General features: G+C 45.2%; 1 protein-coding gene across 1 annotated transcript; it reads left to right on the forward strand.

The window, feature by feature from the left end:
• The first annotated feature begins 8607 nt into the window (after positions 1-8607).
• Positions 8608-9672, forward strand: LOC125548309 (uncharacterized). The gene is made up of 3 exons (XM_048711956.2): positions 8608-8754; positions 8882-8957; positions 9042-9672. Exons 1-3 carry the CDS (start codon positions 8746-8748, stop codon positions 9458-9460), a joined length of 504 nt encoding a protein of 167 aa, XP_048567913.1. The 5' UTR covers positions 8608-8745; the 3' UTR covers positions 9461-9672.
• Positions 9673-18348: the final 8676 nt, after the last annotated feature.

An 18348-nucleotide genomic window follows, 5' to 3' on the forward strand; every position in this document is an offset into this window, starting at 1 on the left:
GAAGGAAATACTATTACTCCACACATCGACCGCTATCCAACATGCATCTAGTGTATTAAGTTCATGGAGAAATGGAGTAATGCAATAAGAACGATGACATGATGTAGACAAGATCTATCTATGTAGAGATAGACCCCGTTGTTTTATCCTTAGTAGCAACGATACATACGTGTCGGTTCCCTTTCTGTCACTGGGATCAAGCACCGTAAGATCGAACCCACTACAAAGCACCTCTTCCCATTGCAAGACAAATAGATCAATTTGGCCAAACAAAACCCAAATATCAGAGAATAAATACGAGGCTATAAGAGATCATGCATAAAAGAGATCAAAGAAACTCAAATACTTTCATGGATATAAAAACATAGATCTGATCATAAACTCAAAGTTGATCGATCCCAACAAGCACACGCAAAAAGAGTTACATCATATGGATCTCCAAGAGACCATTGTATTGAGAATCAAGAGAGAGATGAAGCCATCTAGGTACTAACTACGGACCCGAAGGTCTACAAAGAACTACTCACGCATCATCGGAGAGGCACCAATGGAGGTGGTGAACCCCATCCGAGATGGTGTCTAGATTGGATCTGGTGGTTCTGGACTCTACGACGGCTGGATGAATATTTCGTCGACTCCCGTAGGGTTTTGGGAATATTGGGGTATTTATAGAGAAAAGAGGCGGTCCGGGGGGGGCACCCGAGGTGAGCACAACCCACCAGGGTGCGCCTGGGCCTCTTGGCGTTCCCTGGTGGGTTGTGCCTCCCTCGGGGCACCCCCCAGGCGTAGCCAGGGCCCGTTGTGTTCCTTCTGGCCCATAAAAATTCTCCGTAAAGTTTCGTGGCATTTGGACTCCATTTGATATTGATTTTCTATGATGTAAAAACATGGAAAAAAACAACAACTGGCACTTGGCACTTTGTCAATAAGTTAGTACCAAAAAATGATATAAAATGCTTATAAAACAACCAAGATTGATAATATAACAGCATGGAACATTCAAAAATTATAGATACGTTGGAGACGTATCAGCGGCGGCCTCCTCCCCTCCTCCTTTATATACGGGGGCAGGGGCACCCCAAAGCACAATAGTTGTTCTCTTAGCCGTGTGTGGTGCCCCCCTCCATAGTTTACTCCTCCGCTCATAGCGTCATAGTGCTTAGGCGAAGCCCTGCGCGGATCACATCACCATCACCGTCACCACGCCGTCGTGTTGACGAAACTCTCCCTCGACCCTCTGCTAGATCAAGAGTTCGAGGGACGTCATCGGGCTGAACGTGTGCTGAACTCGAAGGTGTCGTACGTTCGGTACTAGATCGGTTGGATCGTGAAGACGTTCGACTACATCAACTACGTTAACCTAACGCTTCTGCTTTTGGTCTACGATGGTACGTGGACACACTCTCCCCCACTCGTTGCTATGCATCTCCTAGATAGATCTTGTGTGATCGTAGGAAATTTTTTGAAAGTGCATGCTACGTTCCCCAATAGTGGCATCCGAGCCAGGTCTATGCGTAGATGATATGCATGAGTAGAAGACAAAGAGTTGTGGGCGATCATAGTCATACAACTTACCACCAACGTCTTATTTTGATTCGGCGGTATTGTTGGATGAAGCGGCCCCGACCAACCTTACATGACCACGTTCATGAGACCGGTTCCACCAACAAACATGCAACTTGTTTTGCATAAAGGTGGCTGGCGGGTGTCTGTTTCCCCAACTTTAGTTGAATCAAATTTGACTATGGCCAGTCCTTGTTGAAGGTTAAAATAGCACACTTGACAAAAAATCGTTGTGGCTTTGACGCGTAGGTTAGAATGGTTCTTGCTAGAAGCTCGTAGCAGCCACGTAAAACTTGCAACAATAATGACAAACCTACGAACATATTCTGGAAGTCATGTTACTAGACCATGACAAACCTACGAACTATGAGAAAGCGATGATGAGCCCAGATTCCGCAAAATGGCTTGAGGCCATGAAATGTGAGATAGGATCCATGTATAAGAACAAAGTATGGACTTTGGTTGACTTGCCCGATGATTGGCAAGCCATTGAGAAGAAATGGATCTTCAAGAGGAAAACGGACACTCATGGTAGTGTTACTATCTACAAAGCTCGACTTGTCGCAAAAGGTTTTCGACAAGTTCAAGGTGTTGACTACGATGAGATTTTCTCACTCGTAGCGGTTCTTAAGTCTGTCCGAATCATGTTAGTGATTGCCACATTTTATGAAATTTGACAAACGGATGTCAAAACTGCATTCCTTAATAGATTTCTTAAAGAAGAGGTGTATATGATGCAACCAGAAGGTTTTGTCGATCCTAAAGGTGCTAACAAAGTGTGCAAACTCCAGCGATCCATCTATGGACTGGTGCAAGCATCTCAGAGTTGGAATATATGCTTGGATGAGGTGATCAAAGCATATGGTTTTATACATACTTATGGTGAAGCATGTATTTACAAGAAAGTGAGTGGGAGCCCTGTAGCATTTCTCATATTATATGTGGATGACATATTGTTGATCGGGAATGAGATAGAGTTTCTGGATAGCATAAAAGGATACTTGAATAAGAATTTTTTCAATGAAAGACCTCGGTGAAGCTGCTAATATATTCGGCATCAAGATCTATAGAGATAGATCAAGACGCTTGATAGGACTTTCAAAAAGCACATACCTTGATAAAGTTTTGAAGCAGTTCAAAATGGATTAGTCAAAGAAAGGGTTCTTGCCTATGTTACAAGGTGTGAAATTGAGTAAGACTCAAAACCCAACCACGGCAGAATATAGAGAGAGAATGAAAGTCATTCCCTATGCCTCAGTCATAAGTTCTATAAAGTATGATATGCTATGTACTAGACCTATTGTGTGCCTTGCCATGAGTTTGGCAAGGGGGTACAATAGTGATCCAGGAGTAGATCACTGGACAACGGTCAAAATTATCGTTAGCTACCTGAAGAGGACTAAGGAAATATTTCTCGGTTATGGAGGTGATAAAGAGTTTGTCGTAAAGAGTTACGTCGATGCAAACTTTGACACTGATCTGGACACATACTGAAAATGGGAGCAATTAGCTAGAGTAGCTCCAAGCAGAGCATTGTATACATAGAAATTTGCAAAATAGATACGGATCTGAATGTGGCAGACCCGTTGACTAAACTTCTCTGACAAGCAAAACATGATCACACCTTAGTGCTCTTTGGGTGTTAATCACATAGCGATGTGAACTAGATTATTGACTCTAGTAAACCCTTTGGGTGTTGGCCACATGGCGATGTGAACTATGGGTGTTAATCACATAAAGATGTGAACTATTGGTGTTAAATCACATGGCGATGTGAACTAGATTATTGAAACTAACGCAAGTGGGAGACTGAAGGAAATATGCCCTAGAGGCAATAATAAAGTTGTTATTTTATATTTCCTTATATCATGACAAATCTTTATTATTCATGCCAGAATTGTATTAACCGGAAACTTGATACATGTGTGGATACATTGACAAAACACCGTGTCCCTAGTAAGCCTCTACTAGACTAGCTCGTTAATCAAAGATGGTTAAGTTTCCTAACCATAGACATGTGTTGTCATTTGATGAACGGGATCACATCATTAGGAGAATGATGTGATGGACAAGACCCATCCGTTAGCTTAGCATGTTGATCATTCAGTTTTATTGTTATAGCTTTCTTCATGTCATATACATATTCCTTTGACTATGAGATTATGCAACTCCCAGATACCTGAGGAATGCATTGTGTGCTATCAAATGTCACAACGTAACTCGGTGATTATAAAGATGCTCTACAGGTATCTCCGAAAGTGTTTGTTGGGTTGGCATAGATCGAGGATTTGTCACTCCGAGTATCGGAGAGGTATCTCTGGCCCCTCTCGGTAATGCACATCCCGATAAGCCTTGCAAGCAATGTGACTAATGAGTTAGTTGTGGGATGATGCATTACAGAACGAGTAAAGAGACTTGCGGTAATGAGATTGAACTAGGTATGAGGATACCGACGATCGAATCTCGGGCAAGTAACATACCGATGACAAAGGGAATAACGTATGTTGTCATTGTGGTTTGACCGATAAAGATCTTCGTAGAATATGTAGGAACCAATATGAGCATCCAAGTTCCGCTATTGGTTATTGACCGGAGAGGTGTCTCGATCTGCTACCTCTTGAGCACTGCATAGGTTTTCCCTTAAAGAGGAAAGGGTGATGCAGTAAAGTAGCGTAAGTATTTCCCTCAGTTTTTGAGAACCAAGGTATCAATCCAGTAGGAGATCACGCTCGAGTCCCACACACCTACACAAACAAATAAGAACCTCGCAACCAACGCGATAAAGGGGTTGTCAATCCCTTCACAGTCACTTACGAGAGTGAGATCTGATAGATATGATAAGATAATAATTTTGGTATTTTTATGATAAAGAGAAATAAAGATGCAAAGTAAAATAAACGGCAATAGAAATAGCTAAGTGTTGGAAGATTAATATGATGGAAGATAGACCCGGGGGCCATAGGTTTCACTAGTGGCTTCTCTCAAGAGCATAAGTATTACGGTGGGTAAACGAATTACTGTCGAGCAATTGATAGAATTGAGCATAGTTATGAGAATATCTAGGTATGATCATGTATATAGGCATCACGTCCGCGACAAGTAGACCGAAACGATTCTGCATCTACTACTATTACTCCACACATCGACCGCTATCCAGCATGCATCTAGAGTATTAAGTTCATAAGAACAGAGTAATGCTTTAAGTAAGATGACATGATGTAGAGGGATAAACTCATGCAATATGATATAAACCCCATCTTTTTATCCTCGATGGCAACAATACAATATGTGCCTTGCTGCCCCTGCTGTCACTAGGAAAGGACACCGCAAGATTGAACCCAAAGCTAAGCACTTCTCCCATTGCAAGAAAGATCAATCTAGTAGGCCAAACCAAACTGATAATTCAAAGAGACTTGCAAAGATAAACCAATCTTACATAAAAGAATTTAGAGGAGATTCAAATATTGTTCATAGACAAACTTGATCATAAACCCACAATTCATCGAATCTCGACAAACACACCGCAAAAGAAGATTACATCAAATAGATCTCCAAGAAGATTGAGGAGAACTTTGTATTGAGATCCAAAGAGAGAGAACAAGCCATCTAGATAATAAATATGGACCTGAAGGTCTGAAGTAAACTACTCACACATCACCAGAGAGGCCATGGAGTTGATGTAGAGGCCCTCCGTGATCAATTCCCCCTCCGGCGGAGCTCCGGAAAAGGCCCCAAGATGGGATCTCTCGGGTACAGAAGGTTGCGGCGGTGGAATTAGGTTTTCGTGGTGCTCTTGGATGTTTGGGGGTACGTGGATATATATATATATAGGAGGAAGAAGTAGGTCGGTGGAGCAACGAGGGGCCCACGAGGGTGGAGGGCGCGCCCGAGGGGTAGGCGCGCCCCCCTGTCTCGTGGCCTCCTCGATTATTTCTTGACGCCCACTCCAAGTCTCCTGGATCACGTTTGTTGAGAAAATCACATTCCCGAAGGTTTCATTCCGTTTGGACTCCGTTTGATATTCCTTTTCGGCGAAACTCTAAAATAGGCAAAAAAACAGCAATTTGGGCTGAGCCTCCGGTTAGTAAGTTAGTCCCAAAAATGATATAAAAGTGTAAAATAAAGTCCATTAACATCCAAAATAGACAATATAATAGCATGAAGCAATCAAAAATTATAGATACATTGGAGACGTATCACGGTCATGTCTACATAGTTCTCGAACCCGTAGGGTCCGCACGCTTAACGTTCGATGACGATTTTGTATTATATGAGTTATGTGATTTGGTGGACGGATGTTGTTCGGAGTCCCGGACGAGATCACGGACATGACGAAGAGTCTCGAAATGGTCGAGAGGTAAAGATTCATATATAGGATGATGATATTCGGACACCGGAAGTGTTCTCAGGGGTACCGGGTACATATCGGGTCACTGGAATGGGTTCCGGGCACCCCCCCCCCCCGGCAACTATATGGGCCTAATGGGCCAAGAGGGGGACAGACCATCCCCTAAGGGGCTGGTGCGCCCCCGTAAAGGCCAAATAGGAGGAGAAGGAAAGAGGTGGAAGAGAGAAGGAAGGGGAGGGATTCGGCCTCCCCTTCCTTCCCTCCTCCCTCCTCCTTCCTTCCCCCTCCGGAAGATATGGAAGGGGGAGGTCGAATTGGGGTGGCGCCCAAGTAGGATTCCTCCTACTTGGGGCACCCCCTTGGCTGCCCTCCTCCCCTCCAACCTATATATATGTGGGGGGGGCACCGCTAGAACACACAATAACGATTGTTAGCCGTGTGCGGCGCCCCCCTCCACAGTTTACGCCTCCAGTCATATTGTCGTAGTGCTTAGGCGAAGCCCTGCGCGGATCATTTCACCATCATCGTCACCACGCCGCCGTGCTGACGTAACTCTCCGTCGACACTTTGCTAGATCAAGAGTTCGAGGGACATCATCGAGTTGAACGTGTGCAGAAATCGGAGGTGTCGTACGTTCGGTGCTTGATCGGTCAGAACAGAAGAAGTTTGACTACATCAACCGCATTGTCAAACACTTCCTATTTCGGTCTACGAGGGTACATGGACACACTCTCCCCCTCTCGTTGCTATGCATCTCCTAGATAGATTTTGCTTGAGCGTAGGATTTTTTTAAAAATTGCATGCTACGTTCCCCAACAAAAGGGGACGAATTCATGTTGATCCATAGCTTTAGCTAAAGTGATCTCTTTGTTGATGACAAATGAGAAAAGCTCGGGGAATTTGTGTTGCAGTGCTTCACCCATCCATTTGTCTGTCCAGAATAATGCAGTGTCTCCCCTACCAGGCTTACAAGTAGTCTGGTTTTTGAAAGTGGGCAAAGTTTTGAGAATAGCTTTCCACCATAATGAGCCCACCATCTGCTCTCCTGGTAGACTGTTCTGATAATGAGTTTCCCAAATGATTTTGACCTAGGGTGTATCCTCTTTGTTGTAGAACTTATGTAAGAACTTCATGAGGAGTGCCTGATTATGAGTGTGGACATCCAGAACACCCAAGCCCCCTTGTGATTTTGGTTGACAAACCTTCTTCCATGAAATAAGTACCGATCCTCTTTCTTGGGTACCAAATTTTCTCCGAAACAATTCATGAGATAGAAATTGATTTGCTTGATTACTGCTTGAGGTAACATTAAAGTGCACATGAAGAAAATTGGCATACTGTAGAAAACTAATTTAATGAGGGTGAGTTTGTCTCCTATAGATAGCAGAGTTGAGCATCCAAGCAGTCTGTTTTCAATCCTCTTTAACATAGGTACAAAGTCTTCCACTCTTGGTTTTGTGTAACAGAGAGGTAAACCAAGATAGGTTGTTGGGAAGGGTACCAATTTTGCAACCTAGAAGGTTGGATAATGCAGCGCGTTTAAAGGGAGACGCGCTAATGCTACGTGTGTATCTGTAGCGTGTTTGACCTGCACGCGCTACTGCTATTTAGCATTAGCGCCCTTTTTTAACAATCGCTATTGCTAAGATTCTGTGTACAAGGTTTTCCCTAGTAGTGCCATCATGTCCATAGGTGTGTTGATAGCAATGAGGATTGATTTGGAGTGATTTACTTTGAGTCCAGAATATTCTGCATAATGAATTAGGAGGTTCTTGATGTGTTCCAATTGTCAGCCATCAGCTTTGGCCACTAAGATGGTATCATCAGCATACTATATGATGGAGAAATCTGTGCAGGATAGGTGTGTGATTGGTGTCTCTATCAGGTTGTTGTTCATGGCCTCATTCATCATGGATTGAAGGACATCAATAACAATCACAAATATAAGGGGTGATAGAGGGTCAAGGGCCACATGCGTGCCCTCCAGGCCATCCAAATGGACAAAAAAGAACATTTTTGTTGTCTGTTTGGGCTGGCTGGTTGGAGTTGCCCTAATCAAGAAAAGAAACCCTTCATTGTCTTTGTTGCGTCGTTACCTTTGTAGGTGACAAATTTATATTTATCCTTCTCTCCAACTTGAATCGTGATCAAAGTGTCATGGATTTTAGAAGAGAGTGGTACCCCTCGAATTAAAACTCCAGTTTGGATGGGTTTGGGGATCCAATCCTAGCAGCTGATCAACTTGTTCACAGAAAAATTCAAACCGGGAATTCTAATGCAATTGCAACACCTTGTATTGATAACCAAGTCCTTCTACCAGCGGTTAGAGCAACGACTAGCATGACCAAATCCTAGCCAATGGTACAGTGGCATTTGAGTTGACTTAATTTCTCAGTTGCCACCGTATGCAACTTGCGGAACGTTCCTTGATTTCCTCGGGTACATACACGGAATTGCCGTCTGTCGTTCTCATGATTGAAAATGCAAGCGTGTTGGAACTTTGAAAGGCCCACGGCTTTGACATTTCCACGGATGAAAAAACATAAAAAAGGAAGACGTAGACTGACCAATTCGGTTAGGAAGCTATGGTATATCTACGGTCTCAAAGTATTCTTTCGACCAGTAGCAGCGGAGTGGTTAGATTAAACACATCTAGTAGGAATATACTCCGACGACTACGACCAATTCCCAACCAATATGGGGGTTGCTGAGTTGACTTCAGATCATATATAAACTGACTTGGAACGAGGCATTTCTCACATAACTTCAGACAGCGCCTTGCTCTGCACACTCAGGAGTCCGCGTCGACCTCAGATCCAAGACTAGCTCACACCATGTCTAAGGTAATTGGCGACCATATTCTTCGTTCTGCTTCGCTGTCTTTCGAGGGTGTAGACATGCCGTTACGATCATGAAAACATTTGTAGTACTGAATTTATGCTTGTGTTTTCGCTTTCGAATGGCCTGCAGAAGATTGTGATCAGAGCCGATCTCGTCGGCAAGAAGTGCACGAGTGGGATCCTGTCAATCGTTTCCAAGCTCGAGGGTATATCTCTCTCTGACTCTCTTCCTCCCTGTATATCCTGCACCGCTTGCTGCTTCTCTTTACCGAATGTACGTGGCCCTCCAGGGATCAAGTCCATGGTGGTCGACGACGACAAGTGCACGCTGACGGTGGTCGGCACCGTGGACCCGGTGTGCGTGGTGCACCAGCTGAGGAAGTCGTGCTACGCCGCGTCCATCGTCAGCGTGGAGGACGACAAGCCCAAGGAGAAGAAGACCCCCTGCCAGGAGGCCTGCGAGAAGGCCTGGAAGGACAAGTACGAGAAGGCCTGCAAGGAGAGGTGCGAGAAGGCGTGCAAGGAGCCGTGCTGCGACGACTGCGGCGAGAAGGGGACGCCGTACGCCGGCCACGGGTACCGCTGCACGCCGGGCTGCTACTCCAGCCCCTGCGGCCTGCCCAGCTGCCACTACTACAGCTCCGGCTATGGCTACGGCTACGGCTACGGCGTGCGCGCGCCGCCCCTGGGATACACCTGGTACGAGTAGAGGTCCCCCGGAACCGGAGGATGATGCGCCATGCGCCGCCCAGGGGCACTGTCATGGCGCGTATGTACCTGGAATCGTTACGATTTTACCATGTGTGTGCCTGTGTGTTTGGTTCCGTAGTTCATATGCTTTGTGTCACGGTTGTTGGCTTGCTGCAGTTTGCTTTCTGTACGGCGATGATTCCCTGGTTACTTCAGTCTTAGTACTCGGCAGTCGGCACTCGGTTGTTTCTCATAAACAAAGTGAAAACCCAGAAAAAGATTATTATATGAAAACGAACCGAAGAAATTGGTCACGAATCGTTGCCCCGTCACGCCCCCGACACTACTAGGTCGCCAGCCCCCACTGCCTTGTTCAGTTGGTGGAGACTTTAATATTATTATTAGGAATTGCAGTGAAAAAAAAAACTCAATGAGCCTAATCATTGGAGCTTTGTGCTTGATGCTATCATTGGGCATGCAGGACTTGAAGAAATACCATTAAATGGTAAACGCTATACCTAGGCCAATAATTTAGCTGACCCAACTTATGGAAAATTTGATCGGGTCATGTGTTGTCCTGAATGGGAGGAGGGATATCATCTGTCGGTACTTCAAGCTTTTGCTAGAGAAGTCTTTGACCACACTTCTCTATCCCTTGACACTGGAGAACATCCTAATGAAGTTCTAGATTTGAGAACTCTTGGGTGCTAACAGAGGGATTTACAGAATTTCTGTGTAAAGTTTGGAGTGAAACCTACCATGGTGACAGTTTAGAAAAATGTCAAGAAAGATTAAGAAACTTGAGGAAAAAGGTTGGAGAGTGGAATAAAAATGCAGATGCTTGGTACAGAAAAATTAAGATTGAAATCATTGGCAAGCTGGATGTCATAGATAAGAATACTGACGTCATGGGGCTTACTATTGGAGATAGATAGAAGCAAAAAAAGACTTAAGAGAACGATTGGCCAGAACTTTAAAACAAGAAGAAATGAAATGGCTTCAGAGATATAAGGATAAAGAAATTAAAGATGGAGACATCAATACTAGATATTATCATGCTAGGGTAAATGGTAGAAGATGTAAAAATAGAATCATTTCCTTGGAGCGGGATGAAGGAACTATCGAGGGAGAAGATTTAATTAATGAAATACATTACTGACTTTTATAAAAATCTTTTTGGGCAACCTGATTGCTCACAAATATCTCTACATCTACATGACATTTCTCAAATACGTGCATATGTTGCATAGGAATTAATTAAACCCTTCTCTATGCAAGAAATTCATGATATTGTGTTTCAAATGAAGAAAAACAAATGCCCGGGGGCAGATGGGTTCCCTGTTGATTTTTATCAGGAATTTTGGGAGTTAGTTAAGTGAGATGTGAAAGGGCTTTTGGATGATTTTGCTGAAAGAAAACTTGATATTGCTAGACACGATTATGGAACCATCACCATTGTGCCAAAAACTGATGATGCCAAAGAAATTCAGAAATTCAGACCCATTTGTCTTTTAAATGTTAGATCAAAATTATTACGAAGATTTTAATGAATGGACTTAGTAGAATTGTTTTCTTGTGATCTCTAAGACACATACTGCTCTATGTCAAAGGAAGATATATTATGGAGAGGGTAAAGTGTTGCATGAAGCATTGAACTCTATTCGTCATAGAAAACAAAATGCACGCTTTTTAAAAGTCGACTTTACAAAAGCATATGATAAAATTAAATGGCCATTTGTGATCCAAATGTTAAAGATGAAAAGATTCCCTGATAAGTGGTCTGATAGGGTTGTGATGACCATGAGAGGGGGTAATGTAAGAGTTAAAGTTCATGATAAGATTGGTCCCTGTTTTAAAACCTACAGGGGGCTTAGGCACGGAGTTTGTAACGCCCCGGACATACCCGCCGGTGGTCGTTGCTCCTGGCGGGATCTAGAGTGGCCCCACAGATCAATACTAGTTTTTCTGCGCACTTTGTCCTCACTCGTCCGCACTGAGCATGCTTAACTTTAGAGTTCTGTCCGAAAGAGCTCCCGGAAAAGAAGGAATTCCTTATTGATATGAGTAGTCTATCATCCCTATTAAGCCAGGCTATCACATACACCCCCACTCAGAGGAACCGACGTCCTCGTCGGGCCACAGGAACGTTCCCTCTTGGCACATATGTCTGTGCATCCAGTCCAGTACATGTACCATGTCGTGTGCCATGACGGATCACAAACGTCATGAACAAAATGACCATGCACCTGTCTGCAAACATCCGTGTAACTGCGAGCTCGGCTCTGATACCAACTTGTAATGCCCCGGACACACCCGCCGGTGGTCGTTACTCCTGGCGGGATCTAGACTGGCCCCACAGATCAATACTAGTCTTTTTGCGCACTTTGTCATCACTCCTGCACACCCGGGAGCACTTCCCGGTCGGTCACCCATGCTGAAATTACTACAAGCTGAGCACACTTAACTTTGGAGTTTTGTCTGAATGGGCTTCCGAAAAAGAAGGAATTCCTTATAGATATGAGTAGTCTATCATCCCTATTAAGTCAGGCTATCACAGAGATGCTCTGTCCCCCTTACTTTTTGAGCTAGTGGCAGATGACCTAGCTGCTATTATGGGAAAAGACAATATAAATGATTTTGTGAAAGGGGTGCATGTTGAAAACATTCCTCATGGAGTGAACATGTTGCGATATGCTGATGATATTATTTTCCTACTACAATATAAAATTGACTACGCTAGAAATCTAAAATTTAATTTAGGGGCTTTTGCGTAGATGTCTGGTCTCACAATCAACTTTCATAAGAGTTGAAAGCACAAGTGCTCCCTGGGTGATTTTGGTAATTAATGTCAACATATGTCTTGTTGGACTAATGCTTCTACCTAGTATGTTTCAGATAAGTTCAACAATGGAGTGGCATGGACTAGAGGATGTGGAACCCTTTCAAGATGCTGAGGACAAAGAATTGGCTCAAGCTCAAAGCTCAGGACTCTATATTTTATTTTAGTGATCCAAGATCACATTGAGTCCATAGGAAAGCCAATACTATTAAGAGGGGATGAGGTGTTGCTCAATGGCTTGCTTGCTCAAAGTGCTTAGTGATATGCTCCAAAGCCCTCAACCACTTTCTCATATCCACATATGTCCCAAACCAATAGTCAAACTCGGCCCCACAGAAACTTTCTATCCGGTGCCACTGAGTTCTCTTGACATAGCCACTGCCAGAAACCCTAATCAATTTGGTCTCACCGATGGGATTTCGGTCTCACCGAGATGGGCTTGCAAACTCTCGGTTGCCTATTGTAATAATTTCGGTCCCACCGAGACATGCAATCGGTCCCACCGAGTTTGCTTGGCCAACTCTCTGTTTTGCTTATTACCCAAATCGGTCCCGCCGAGTTTGTGTAATCAGTCAAACCGAGATGAGGCTTTACCCTAACCCTAGCACATCGGTCCCACCGAGTCGATTATATCGGTCCCACCGAAATGCCTAACGGTCACATTTCGAACTAAATCAGTCCGACCGAGTTTCATGATTCGGTCCCACCGAGTTTGGTGATTTGTGTGTAACGGTTAGATTTTGTGTGGATGCTATTTATACCCCTCCACCCACTTTTCATTCGTGGAGAGAGCCATCAAAACATGCCTACACTTCTAACATACATTTTCTGAGAGAGAACCACCTACACTTGTGTTGAGGTCAAGATGTTCCATTCCAACCACATAAATCTTGATCTCTAGCCTTCACCAAGTTGCTTTCCACTCAAATCATCTTTCCACCAAATCCAAATCCTGTGAGAGAGAGAGAGAGAGAGAGTTGAGTGTTGGGGAGACTATCATTTGAAGCACAAGAGAAAGAAGTTCATCATCAACACACCATTTGTTACCTCTTGGAGATTGGTGTCTCCTAGATTGGTTAGGTGTCACTTGGGAGCCTCCATCAAGATTGTGGAGTTGAACCAAGGAGTTTGTAAGGGCAAGGAGATTGCCTACTTCATGAAGATCTACCCAAGTGAAGCAAGTCCTTCGTGGGCGACGACCATGGTGGGATAGACAAGGTTGCTTCTTCATGGACCCTTCGTGGGTGGAGCCTGTCGTGGTTCTAAGCCTGACAGTAGAATGGGGGGTAGGGATGTAGAGGCAAGATCCTAGCTATGGAGGAGTTGTACACGCGAGTTTTACGAGTTTAGGCCCTTCTCAGAGGAAGTAACAGCCCTACGTCTCGGAGCCCAGAGGCGGTCGACTGGATTATATGCGTGTGTGTTACAGGGGGTGCGAACCACTGTCCCTGAGGAGGGGGGGTGGCTTATATAGAGTTCGCCAGACCCCTCTCGCCCTCAATTACAAAGGGTTTAAGGTACATAAAGATGGAGACATTACTAGTAACGCCTGTATTTAGGTGCTATAAATGATAATTAAGCCTACAAATAAATGCTCGACCCAGAAACTTATAAAAATAGAACAAACCTGCGGATGGAGCTCGATGATATAATGGCCAATGAGGAGCTCTTCTGGCTCCAACAATCCAGTGAGAGATGGTTGCTAAAAGGGGACCAAAACACGGCCTTTTTTCATCGTGCGGCCAATGGTAGAAAACGGAAAAACACTATTCACTCCTTCACTGATGGCGAAACAGTGATTGAGGGCACAGATAACCTACTGGCTCATGCCACAGCTTATTATAAGAATCTTTTCGGACCAGCCAGGGGAAACATTTTTCACCTGTCCGCGGATACCTGGTCGGAAGAAGAGAAACTAACAGAAGAGGATAATATACTCCTGACCAGTGAATTCATGGAGGAGGAGGTTAGAAACGCATTATTTGGCATGGATAGCAATAGGGCCCCCGGCCCAGATAGCATCCCAGCTGAGTTCTACAAACACTGCTGGGACTTTGTTAAAACAGATATTATGCGCTTGTTTCGCGCTTTTCACAATAACACCCTGGATGTGGAACGTCTGAACTATGGGGTGATAACCTTGATACCTAAGACCAATGGTGCTAAGAAAATACAACAGTACCGCCCCATTTGTCTACTTAGATGTCCTTATAAGCTAATTACTAAAGTAATGGACAATAGAGCAGCCATCTTTGCTGATAAACTTATTAGCAGACACCAAAATGCTTTCATCAAACATAGAAATATCATGGATGGGATCCCCACTCTCCATGAGATCTTGCACCACACACACCATAAGAAGAAAGTTGGGGTAGTCCTGAAGTTGGACTTTGAGAAGGCATATGACAAAATTAATTGGGATTTTCTCCTTGAGTGTCATAGTAACAGAGGTTTTGGTGAAACCTGGTGTGGTTGGGTGAAGAAGATACTAACTAATGGCACAGTCAGCATTAAGTTGAATAATGTGACTGGGCCTTACTTTCAAAGCCACAAGGGAGTGCGCCAGGGCTACCCTCACTCCCCTTTTTTGTTTAACCTTGCCGTGGAAACCTTGTCTAAGATGATTCGCAATGCTCAAAAGGAAAAGATGATAACTGGGTTGGCCCCAGATCTCATTGAAAGTGGCGTTGCTGTTCTGCAATACGCCGATGACACGGTTATTTGTTTTGAACATGATGAACAAGCCGCTGTCAACCTGAAACTTCTCTTATATATCTTTGAACTTATGTCTGGCTTAAAGATTAACTTCCTTAAGAGTGAAATCCTGTGTGTGTGTGGAGACAACAACATCCTGGCAACTTATGCGAACATCTTTAATTTTCAAACTGGTCACTTCCCAATGAAATACTTGGGGGTCCCTGTGAGCTACTCAACTTTGCGCAACCTGGACTGGAACTTTGTTGATGATAAATTCCTTAAGTGTTGTGAAACCTGGATTGGTAACGCTGCATCCTCGGGGGGAAGACTCATTCTCCTAAACTCCTCCCTGTCAAGTATTGTGTACTACTACATGGCAATGTTCCTACTCCCTAAGATGGTGATCTACAAACTGGACAGACATCGTAAAAAATTCTTTTGGCAAGAAACCAACGGCAGGAAACGTCATCACCTTGTCAAATGGACCGGGATCTATAGGTCTAAGAAAAAAGGGGGTTTGGGGGTGAAGGACTTACATAGACACAATATAAGCATGCTAACTAAGTGGTGGTGGAAACTTGAGACTCAACAAGGGCTTTGGCAGGATGTTATCCGAGCCAAGTACTTGAAGAGAGACATTGTTGCCTCGGTTCGATGCAAATTTGGCGACTCGCGAGCTGGAAAGCTATTATGAAAGTTAAGGAACATTATTTCGCTGGGAGGGGGTGAATGTAAAAGCTGGCAACCTGGCTCGGCTGTGGATGGACAGCATTGAGGGAAACCCCCCTTTGAGAATCAGGTTCCCAGAGCTGTATGATATCTGTAACAACCAAGAGATCACAGTGGCCAAAGCCCGCGAGGGGTCCCCAGATCTCTTTAGAAGATGATTACATCCTCGGCTTGCAAATCAATGGGATGAGGTGCAAAAAATGATAAATTCCTGGGTGGCATCTGATGAACCAGAGCAGGTTGTGTGGAAACTTGGAAAAAGCAAGCGCTTTGCCACCAAATCCATGTATAGTCACCTGGAAAGCCGCCTCGCTGGGTGTGATTATAGGTAGATTTGGAAAGCTAAGCTACCTCTCAAGATCCAAATTTTCCTTTGGCAATTGTTTCAAGATGCGGTGTTGACACGAGATGTCATGAAAAGACGCAAATGGGTGGGGAACCCCAGATGTTCCTTCTGTCAGAACAGAGAAACTTCTCAACATCTCTTCTTCACCTGTCCAGTTGCAAGGGTGGTTTGGAGAACGGTTGGCTGTGTGTTTGGCACAGATTTGTGCCCGGATAACATATGGCAATATTTCTCTTGGTGCTATACTTTCTTACCTGATGGTGTCATATTCTATACTTTTGGCCTAGCTGCGATCTGCTGGGCCATGTGGATTTGTTGTAATAGGGCCACTTTCGAAGGCAAAAAGTTGAGATCCCCTTTTGATGTGGTCTTTTCTGCATGTGGCTACATGAACTACTGGGCAGGTCTGATGGTGGGAGCTGATCGAGAGGCGATGGAGCGCGGCGCTAAGATGCTCAAGACCAACGCTGCTGCCATGATGAGGATTTGTGCAGCCCCAGCTAGATCAGCGATGGACTAAAGGATGAAGCTGTCGTCTATGCCTTCTCCTACCTTATCTTCAGTGGCTATTATTGTCCTGATACTTGTTCCGTTTGATGCTTTCGCCCCTGCATGGGCTTTTCCTGATGCTCACTTGTGAGCCATTCCCCCCTGAATGTGGAAGTTACCTCCGGATTTCTTATTTTGCTCTGGTTAGGATAGGTGGTTTTAGATGGCACTGGGTTTTCGCCCCACGGTGAGCTGCTCGATGACGAGTGCTTGCAGTGGGTTTCCCAGTGGTGTCTTGAACCCGCTTTCCCCTTTCCAGTTTCCTTAAGACCTGGACTTTGTATTTCCGTTATGTCAAAGTAATGGAAAGGGGTAATGCCCGGTTCAAAAAAAATAAATGCTCGACCGTTGTTCATGCAGAGTGACTTTAGCTCTTCTGCCCGTCGAGTGACTTTTGCGATGGTCGAGTGACATTGATTCTTCCAAGTGGAACGTCTATGGTCGAGTGGATGATGGTACTCTTGGAATGATCCTGGCTTTAGGGTGCTGTCCTAGGGGAGGATGTCTAGGTTAGGTCCATGACCCTACCCTAGGTACATAGCTTCATCATTAGCCCCCGAATGGTTCAGGGTTCGAGTGGAGAAGGAGTTGATAACCCCTCCGATTCAGATTTTGTGCTTTGAGAATATCTCGCCCAGAGGTCAAATGAACCTTCATGATGGCTTCAACTGCTTGTTCAGTCGCCTTCATCCATTCTTGGTTTTGTCGAGTGAACTTTCGTTGTTAAGTTTCGAGTGTTGATATGGAACAAATCTTCCGTCCGGCGGGTTGTTCTGCCGTCTGCGGATTTCACGAGATTTGAATTTTGGGAAGCGCGCCGGGCGGGGGAGGCCGCGGTAATCGAGACGGATTAGGCAGGTCCCCTCGATCCCCGCGCCACCTTTTTTGCCACGTATCGCGCGCGCGACTGTTGCGGGATTTGATAAGATCATCCAGGCCTACAAGTCAGTCACTCGGAAGTGTCCTTATATAAGGCACCAGACCGGGGCTTTTGAATAGTGCGCCCTCATTCCCCTTCCTCTTCCTCAGATTTCTCCGCTGCACCTGCTTCTGCTCTCGGCGCCGTAGCTCCGCTCGGACTCGATTCGCTGCCATGGGGAAGGAGAAGACGGTGACATTGGAGCGTGTGAAGAAGGCGACGGCGAAGGCGAAAGGGAAGAGGACCAACCGGGGTGGATCCTCGTCGAGGTCCGGCCTGCCGCCTGGCTGGATCCAGGGCGACTGGATCCGCTCGACGATCAGCCAGGATGACATCGACAATCTGGTTGAGGGGGACTGATCCCCCACGAATCAGCGCGGCTCCCGGGGAACAAGACTGAGCCGCGGCCGCGGGAGGGTGAGTGCGTTCTCCTCGCCACTCATGTCGACCACGGGTTTTCTTTGCCTCCCCACCCTTTCTTTCGTGGTTTCTTGAAATTCTTCGGGGCTCAACTCCACCACTTTACTCCAAACACCATCGTGTACCTTGCTGCTTTCGTGTCCATGTGCAAGAATTTCTTGGGCTGCCGACCACACTGGGGTCTCTTCAAGCACATATTCACATGTCGCTCCCAGATGGTCAAGAAGGCCAACCCGAGTGACGAGAGGACGCACGTGATACAGATGTGCGGAGGTCTTGGGATCCAACTGAGGAACAAGAGCACCTTCCCAGCTATGATCCTACCCGAGTCGGTCCGAGGCTGGCAGTCGACCTGGTTTTACTACAAGGACCAGCCGACCCCGGGTCAGTCGACTGGACTTCCTCCCT

This window comes from Triticum urartu, chromosome 3A (assembly GCF_056163025.1).
Source record: "Triticum urartu cultivar PI428250 chromosome 3A, HENAU_Tu73, whole genome shotgun sequence".
Lineage (NCBI taxonomy): Eukaryota > Viridiplantae > Streptophyta > Magnoliopsida > Poales > Poaceae > Triticum > Triticum urartu.